This window comes from Arachis hypogaea, chromosome 14, assembly GCF_003086295.3.
Source record: "Arachis hypogaea cultivar Tifrunner chromosome 14, arahy.Tifrunner.gnm2.J5K5, whole genome shotgun sequence".
NCBI lineage: Eukaryota > Viridiplantae > Streptophyta > Magnoliopsida > Fabales > Fabaceae > Arachis > Arachis hypogaea.
Genome location: NC_092049.1, coordinates 1,162,297 through 1,171,225, shown reverse-complemented (window position 1 = coordinate 1,171,225; position 8,929 = coordinate 1,162,297). Strand labels below are relative to the sequence as shown.

The following is an 8,929-nucleotide window of genomic DNA, read 5'->3' as shown; positions in this document are numbered from 1 at the left end:
TCATCGCTGTATGCCGCACGCTGTCACTCACTGCCCCTTCCCCCACTGCTGCGGGCTCACTTCCTCCCCAACCTTCTCTCCGACACTTAGATACGGTGAAATTGGTGGCAAGGTTAATCACTACAACGTCTTCAGCTTCCAATCCGAGTATAAATCGTCGCAGTCTCCTCAGGGTTAGGTAAGTTGAGGGTAAATCGTGGCTGGTGTGGAGGGTGTGCAATTTTGAACATAAATCGTGGCTGAGTGCTGAGGGTTAGCTGTTGCACATAAATCGTACCAATTCCTTGTGTTTTTATCTTGAAACACGTAAATCCTCCCATTTTGGGATGATTTATACACAACTTGTAAAGTTGGCCACTTTAGAACGATTAATGAGTGTTTTTTCAAAAGCTATCTATGCATAAATCGTCCTAAGGTGTAATGAATAGCATATTATATAAACCACAAGACCCTGAAACGATTTATATATTATTAGAAATAGGAGATTCACGTTTTAAAAATTATTTTAGTAGAATCAAATAATTTTAGAAGGTTTTATTTTATTGGCTCTAGTAGCTCTATTTTTGGGTTATGGGTAGCTCTTTGTTGTTTATAAGATTTAATTATATTTGGATAAAATGTAACAATTTTTTATAGTTAAACAAATGAATTAATTAATAGCAAGTTTGTATTCGGAGGTTTTGAATTGGCTAGCTAGTTTAACATAAAATATGTGACAAGTATCACAATGATATCAACAACACTCAAAGTACATTGTTTTGTCCCGAATTTTACTTTTATTATCTTTTAGCGATGAGATGCTCTTTTCGTATTAATATGTAACGAAATTCTTTTCTCAAATTTTTTATTGTTGAGATATACATGTTCATTGGTGAACAGAAAAAGGGTATGGCAATCTAATCCTACAATGGCTTTGTAAGATATGCTCTTTTCCCCCTAATCACATCACATCCATCTCGAACAAGTTAAAATGGTATATTAATACAGTTCACATGATGACAAACTTAAGGGACACAAAAGCTACATCAAATTTTTTATATATATTCACAAAAAAATTCTTCCTGTCTAGTAAATATTATTATTTTTTATTATTTAATTAATAATAATTTATATTTATATTTATATTTAATAGAATTTTATATAAATAAATCAATATAATTTATATTTATATTTTTTAAAATTTATATATATAAATTAATAAAATTTATTTATTTAAAATAATTTAATATTTATACTGATTAAATAATAATAAAAATACTAAAATTTGTTGACCTACAAAAATTTTTGTATTCGCAATGTTATTGATTATTATTTGTTACTTACGGCCTCGCATTGTAAATCAATGCTAGGGAATCAAGAGGATATCAGCCATAAATCAATTAAATATCTTTGGGTGAATCCAAAATCTCTACGTAGATGGTGTTTATGATAGGTATTAAGATGTTTCTTCTACTAAATATCAGAATGTTTCTTTTTCATATTAAATGGATTTTTTTATATATTTTATAAATTTTTTTATATACTAAGAATCGGGATTGTTGGAAGTTCCGTGATCCCCTCCCCTATTTCTCTAATGTATCATTCAAATTTTTAATTTAGGGTGAAAAGCAATTAATATCAAATATTATAAATTAAAAACAAATAAAATTAATTAAATATAATTATAAATTAGTTAAGTTATTTACTTTTTGGCTGATCACCTCTTGGTTTCATATACTTTTCCTAAATTAATTTGCTTTATTTATCCTAGCTATAAATAGGCATCATATACATACACTCTAAAGTGTTCATCTAATGAACTTTCAAAAATAGGCCTAATTAAATCACCAAAACTAACATAATAATGTTTAAGGCAATTCCCAGTAGTAATACTACTCATCATCAGGGTTTGGTGAATCCATTCGAAATAAGTGATGAGAAGATTCTAGAGAAAGTTTACCAAACACATTTCCATTGTATTGAAAAGTACGACCATGGATCGCTCCACCTTGTTGCTTCAAATGTTATCAAACATTCAATTGAAACTTCTGAATTGATTTTCAAGGTAAAATATATTTGTATATTTTTAAGCATTCGATCATTGGCAATGATTATGATTTAATTTCTTTTTATTTTTATTTTTTTATAAACAGAATGAGAAACAAATTAATCAAGATAAAGAAGAAACGGCTCCATCAATATCTTTCCCGCGACTCCCTCTCTTAAAGCGTATTTCATGCCAGGTAATAACAAAGTTTAAAGGTGGAAACTCAGGTGCAGTCGACTTCACATAAAGTTGATAGCTGAGAGTTGTTAGATGAAAATTTAGTCAAATCGGTCACCTTCACGTGAAGTCGATTGTACCTGAATTTTTACCAAGTTTAAATTAACAAAGTTATAACTCTATTTCTAAACAGTAATGTTAGAAAGAATTTAATATCTATTAATTATTATAATAATTAATAAATATTAAATAAAATAAATTTTGACTATTTTTTAATTTTTTTTGTTAAATATTTCTGATTTTTAAATACTCATTTTCCTCTAATGCAGAATATTATAAGGTAAAAACTCATATGCAGTTGACTTCACGTGAAGTTGATAATTCAGAGCTGTTAGATGAAAATTTAGTCAAATTATTTAACGACTCTTAGTTATCAAATTTACGTGACTGCACCTGAGTTTCCACCATTTGATTTGAAATTCTCTAACAACCAATTTGGTATTTACTCTAGATTATATTATATCTTGTTCTAAAGACAAGTAAATAATACAAGTTTTTTAATTTTTGGATATTACTGTAGATGATATGTGTAGCTAGCGGTGAGAAACATGAACATGCAGATGAAATAACAATATTGATACTGAAACAGTTGAGATCTTACTCATGGGAAGCAAAAGCAGCGATATCTCTAGCCGCATTTGCGTTAGAGTTTGGAAAGTTCTGGAACCTAGCGTTGCCGCCACGTGGCAACGAACTCGGAAAATGGTTGGCGGAGTTGAATGGGATTGAAAACTTGAGTGAGAACAAGGAGCAGCTGAGTAGGTTCAATGGATTGATGAAGAAGGTGATGGAAGTGATTGATGAGTGCATCACCAACAATAATGAAGACTACAACATTGAGGATGTTCCTGCCTTGGCTGAAACATTGCATCACATCCCTGTTCTTGTTTATTGGGCAATCATCACCCTTGTCACCTCTGCCACCCACATTCATTCCTTCACTCATAAGTAAGCTTCAATCCCGCTACGTTACCAATAGCATTTCTGTCAACTTCTGTCAATTCTTGTTTATAATTGTGTTTAATGGAAGTGTCTAATAAAAATGTCTTTTTTATGATTGTATCTAATAAAAGTATCTTTATAAATATATTTTTTAAATGTATCTCTTTATATATGTGTTTAAAATATAATAATTAATTATTATTGACAATAAATTAGCAGATAATATATTAGTAGTTAGTAACCAATACTTTTCCAATCTATTATATACAGGGTCATTCAAATATGCATGTGCTATCGTCGTTAAGATGATTGGATTAAGATTTTTTAAAATGAGAAAATTGGTAAAATAATAAAATGAGGAGTTAATTATTCTTAAATTAAAGTAGTGGGACATATTTTATAAAATTTACAAAATCAAGAGTGATTAACTTTCACTTTATCAATTCTCTCAATTGAAATTTACGTTGATTATAATATTTTAAAAATATGGTTAAAATTAAAATAATATTTTTTATTATTTAACACAAATTTTTTTAAAAAATATTCCTAACAAAGATATATATTATTATTTCCACAATAGTCATTATAGTTATCATAACATAGACATACTAAAATTCTTTTTACATATATTATTATTGTCACCAGATAAAAAAGTTTTTACTAACAAAGATTCCAAATTTAGTATTTAAAAATAATAAATAATAAAATTTAATTATTGAAAAATAAAAATATTTAAGATTTCACTCATATTTAATTATTGCAAAGACACTTTACTTACAACTGAAAATATTTATACTGTTAAGGGAGAAGAAGCTGGTAACTTAGATAGCAAGTTACCAGGTGTGTGTTAGTTAGAAAGTGAATTCTGTTAGGAGCTGTTAGAGGTTGTTAGTGCAGCTTCTCTAGTAGTATATATGGTAGTGTTTAGTGGAGAGACAGAAATGAAAAGACTGAGACTGAAAGACAGAGATTAAGAGACAGAGATTGAAATAAATTTTAATATTTTGTTTGGTGTAAAATGGGAGACAGAAATTGAAACAAGAATGAAATTTTAATTTAATTTGTACAAAGGGTAAAATTGGAATTAATTAATTGAAATGAGGGTATTTTAGATATAAAATGTTATTAAAGTTTCAGTCTCCATCTCTAAAAATTTTAATCCCCTATGTCCTCACTTTTTAGAGGTACTGAAATTTCGAAGACAAAGACAGAAATTTTAGTACCAATCTCTGAATCAAAAAAACATGATACTAAGTCTCAGTCTCCCAGTCTCTGTCTTAGTACCTCAACAAACGCTACCTATACATCTTAAATGCCTTTGTAAACACAGAATCTAATAACAATTTCTCACTCAATGTCTCTTTCAATAACTCTTGTTCATTCTCTCTGCATCACTAATTGCAAGATCATTCACATATATTGTGGTTTTAATGTGTGCTTTATTTATTCTTTTCACTTTTATATTTAATCTGGCGTTTCAAATAGTGATATACACAAGTTTGAATATATAATAGAATTACTCAGAATATATAATATGATTTAATTGTTAAAAACACTCTGAATTAATATATTATATATATAGAATTAGTTTTTTTTTTTTAATATTTTGTGTATAAATAATTCATATAGTTGGCATTGCTTTCATTCTTTCAGGGGTTATAAGTATGAATTATCCAAATTTGATGATAAGATTGACTCCATTCTCAAAAATTTCAAGGAACTCCGGGAAAAGTGCAAAATGCAAATAGGTAGTTAATTATAGGTTTTGTAATTAACTAGCGGCCTTTAATTAGTGAAGGGTGTTTATTCTCTTACATTATTTGATCTTAGAATCTTCAATTCATGGTGAATGTAGGAGCAATAGAAGATTACAAAAGACGCAAGGATATTATCAGTAGTGCCATTGAAACTACTACTAATAAGGATATTGATATTGTAAATTTTCTTGAAGCTCTTATTATTCCTAATAATGGAATTAGCAGAGAACAGCAGGTAATATTTGCATTACTATACTGATTAATAATTTAGCTTTATCTGATATACTCCGTTGTTTAATTATTAGTATTATTCATCAGTCTCTAGTGATTTTTTTTTTTAATTTCTTTCATTTTATATTATTCACGGTTTCTAATGGCTAGAATTTCAGTATATGATACTACTTCTCCTGAAAAATTAAGTTATAAAAGAAGTATACGAATGATTATATATTTAGTACGTTATTTTTTTAGTTATAGAAACTCTAATACTATATCATGATCTTGCTTCTCTCAAAAATTTAAACTGGTAGGAGAAAGTTCATGAATGGTTATATCTATGACATTTAATTAGGTAGCGTTTGTTTTGAGGTACTGAGACAGAGACTGAGAGATTGAGATTCAGTATCATGTTTGTTGATTTAGAGACTAGTACTAAAATTTCTGTCTCTATCTCCAAAATTTCAGTATTTCAGTGCTTCCAAAAAGTAGGGACACATGGGACTAAAATTTTTAGAAATGGAGACTGAAACTTTAATAACATTTTATACCTAAAATACCTTTATTTCAATTAATTAATTCCAATTTTACCCTTTGTACAAATGAAATTAGAATTTTATTTTTGTTTCAATTTCTGTCTCCCACTTTATACCAAACAAAATACTGAGATTTATTTTAATCTCGGTCTCTTAGTCTCTGTCTCTCGGTTTCAGTCTTTTCGTCTCTATCTCTCTACCAAACTCTACCTTAAGGTTAACGATAAATGGTTGATCCATAATATTTGAATCTTAACTGCAGGTTGGCGTTCAAGATTTCAAGAATAAGTACGTATTATTGTTCATTTCAAGTATTGATGACAACTTTGAAAGTGAGATTCAACTACTAAAATCAATGAATGAGAAACTAAAGGAAGATCCAAAAGAGATACAAGGCTACAAGAAAGAGGACTTGAAGATTTTATGGATTCAATTAGTGGATGAGGGTGATGGAGATGAGAAACCAAGCAAAGTATCATTGGAGAATCTTGACAAAGGGTGGTATGTGGTAAAGGAATTTAAGTTCAAAACAGGTATAAGGTTGATGAGAGAGGTGTTGAAGTACAACAAGGAGAAGGCAATTATAATGCTCATAGGCCCTCAAGGCAAAGTAGAGAACCATGATGCAAAGCACACAATTTCTACATGGGGAATTGATGGATTCCCATTTAGAGCTTCTGATCACATTCGTCTTACAAAGCAATGGGACTGGTTTTGGAACCTACTCACCGATTTCAGTCCATCAATAATGGAATTGGTATGTGAATATTTGCACCTAAACATCTATAATTGTTTATGTTTTATCCTTCTTAGTCCCTTATTACTATCTATATATCCACCACCTCAACAATCTCACCCCTTAGAGGGAAGAGGGAAGTAGGGCTGGCAATTCATACCCTACTCGTGGGTATCCAACCCGATCCAACCCGTTCGGGTAGGGTAGGCTACCCGACCCGCTGCGGGTAGGGTAGGGTACGGTCTGGGTATGCCTGCGAGTAGGGTAGGGTACGGGTTTAGGGTGTATCATATCTTACCCTACCCACACCTCATATATAACACATATTTTATTAAAAATGAGAGCTGAACCCACAACCTCCTTTATGTAATGACTTACAATAAGTAAATAACCATTAAACTAGTTAGTTAATTTAGTAATTTAGAGCATTAATTTTTTATTTTTTATGTTATTAATATGTATAGAATTTGAAATGATTAAATTTTATATTTACTTTGAAAAAATTTGATATTTCTATAGGTAGGGTAGGGTAGGGTTTAGAACTTTAAGGTGCGGATAGAGTTATGATTAAGAGATTCTCAACCCGCGGGTAGAGTTAGGGTAGAGTCCAAACTCTACTCTACCCTACCCATTGCCAGCCCTAGAGAGAAACGCAATGGAGAAAAAAGAGGAAGAGGAAGATGTATAGAAAGAGAGAAAAGTGTTATGAGAGAGCGTTACAGTTATTTACAAACAAAATTTTGTCATAAAAATATACGTTATTGTTAGAGGAATGATAGAGAACCATCAGAATTTATCGTTTTGGATAAAGTATGTTATTGAATTACTAAACTAAATGAGCTAGATTAAATAAATGATTTTGTTAGATAGACAATGACTTTTATAAACAATGTGAATAATGGACTTTAAAATTAGTCCAATAAAGTAAAAACACATTACACCCCTACGAAAATCACAGAAATCACAAGTGGAAAAGAGAAGTTACTGTATGCATAACTGCATTGTTCACTAAACGAATTGTCTCTATACTTTTCCTTAAATAAATTCAGTTGATTCTGTCGGCTCCTAACATTTATCTTCTTGTTATTTACAAACAAATTTTATTTCACCTTATATCCGAAAATAATAATTTTTTTCCCATGAATTCAGATAGAGAAGGGCTGCTACCTGTTCATCTATGGTAGTACCAACAATAAGTGGATCCAGGATTTCACTACAGCTTTGGAGAACTTGAATGTAAGCATGAAATCACCAGAAACCACATCAATTGAGTGGTATCAATTTGGAAGGGAAAGCCCAAAGATTATACCATGCTTCTGGATCGCCATAGACAACTTACTACTCTCCACCAAGAAACAGAAGAAGAATGAAGAAAAAGAAGAAGAAAACTCTGTAACAAGAGAGATACAGAAGCTGCTGTTACTTAAACAAGACCCAAACGGATGGGTAGTTCTGAGTAAAGGGCGTCAGGTGAAGCTTCTTGGTGAAGGTGAAGCTATGCTTTACACAGTGAAAGCTTTTGATGCTTGGAAGAAGGGAAGATTGTATAGAGAAGTAAGCTTTGATTCTGGTTTTAAACATCACTATGAGCATGAGAGAAGCAAGCGTAAACAAAAATGTGCACATAGAGAATTTGTTAATTATCCCACGGATATTTTAGCTCATATTCCATGCCCTGTTAAGTGTGGACATGAAATGGAGGTAACTTCCGTTAACTATAAGTGTTGTCATGGACTTGAATCTAGCCATCATATTTAAACTTTTTTGTTTACACTTGTAATCATCTTTGTTATGTATTATGAATGTTGACAACTCCTATGTCTAATCATTTATGTGAATAAGGAATAAGTCATACAAAAATACTATTTTTATATTAAAATTAATTATTAATATATTTATGTATAAATATATGTAGTTTAATTTATTTTTAATATATATTTATATTTTATACTAATAGCTAATTTCAATAGCTGATTTTAGTGTACATATAATATAGTCATATATAATATCATATTGATTATTGAATAAGGAATAAATGATATCATATTGCACAGTTCCCCTTCTTGGGCACCGTTATGTGCCTTGAATGGATTATAGAAGGGGCTTATAAATAGGACTGGCAATTTGTATTCTATCTGTGAGTATCCAATTCGGTCCAATCTGTTCGGATAGGATAGGTTATTCGATTCGCGCAGGTAGGGTAGGGTACGGGACCCGTATCTCATATATAACACATATTTTATAAAAATTAGGTATATAGTAAAGGAAGTGAGAGTTGAACCTACAACCTTCCTTATGTAATGATTTACAATAAGTGAACAACTACTAAACTTAGTTAATTTGATAATTTAGAACATTAATTTTTTATTTTTTATGTTATTAATATGTATAAAATTCAAAATGATTGAATTTTATATTTACTTTAAAAAAATTTGATATTTCTGCGGATAGAATTGGATAAAGTAGGGTTTAGAATTTT

The 8,929-nt window shown here is 30.1% G+C and overlaps 1 protein-coding gene across 2 annotated transcripts; it reads left to right on the top strand.

Annotated features, from left to right (window-relative positions):
* The first annotated feature begins 1,782 nt into the window (after window positions 1-1,782).
* On the top strand, window positions 1,783-8,310 carry LOC112740842 (protein SIEVE ELEMENT OCCLUSION B). 2 transcript variants are annotated; one of them, XM_072213537.1, is made up of 7 exons: window positions 1,783-2,044; window positions 2,133-2,222; window positions 2,853-3,211; window positions 4,859-4,953; window positions 5,061-5,197; window positions 5,977-6,471; window positions 7,600-8,310. In XM_072213537.1, the coding sequence occupies exons 1-7, from the start codon at window positions 1,844-1,846 to the stop codon at window positions 8,206-8,208; spliced, it is 1,986 nt and encodes a 661-aa protein (XP_072069638.1). In that variant the 5' UTR covers window positions 1,783-1,843; the 3' UTR covers window positions 8,209-8,310. The 2 variants fall into 2 exon arrangements, with proteins under 2 accessions (XP_072069638.1, XP_025645284.1); XM_025789499.3 differs by having other exon boundaries at window positions 2,784-3,211.
* The last annotated feature ends 619 nt before the right edge of the window (window positions 8,311-8,929 follow it).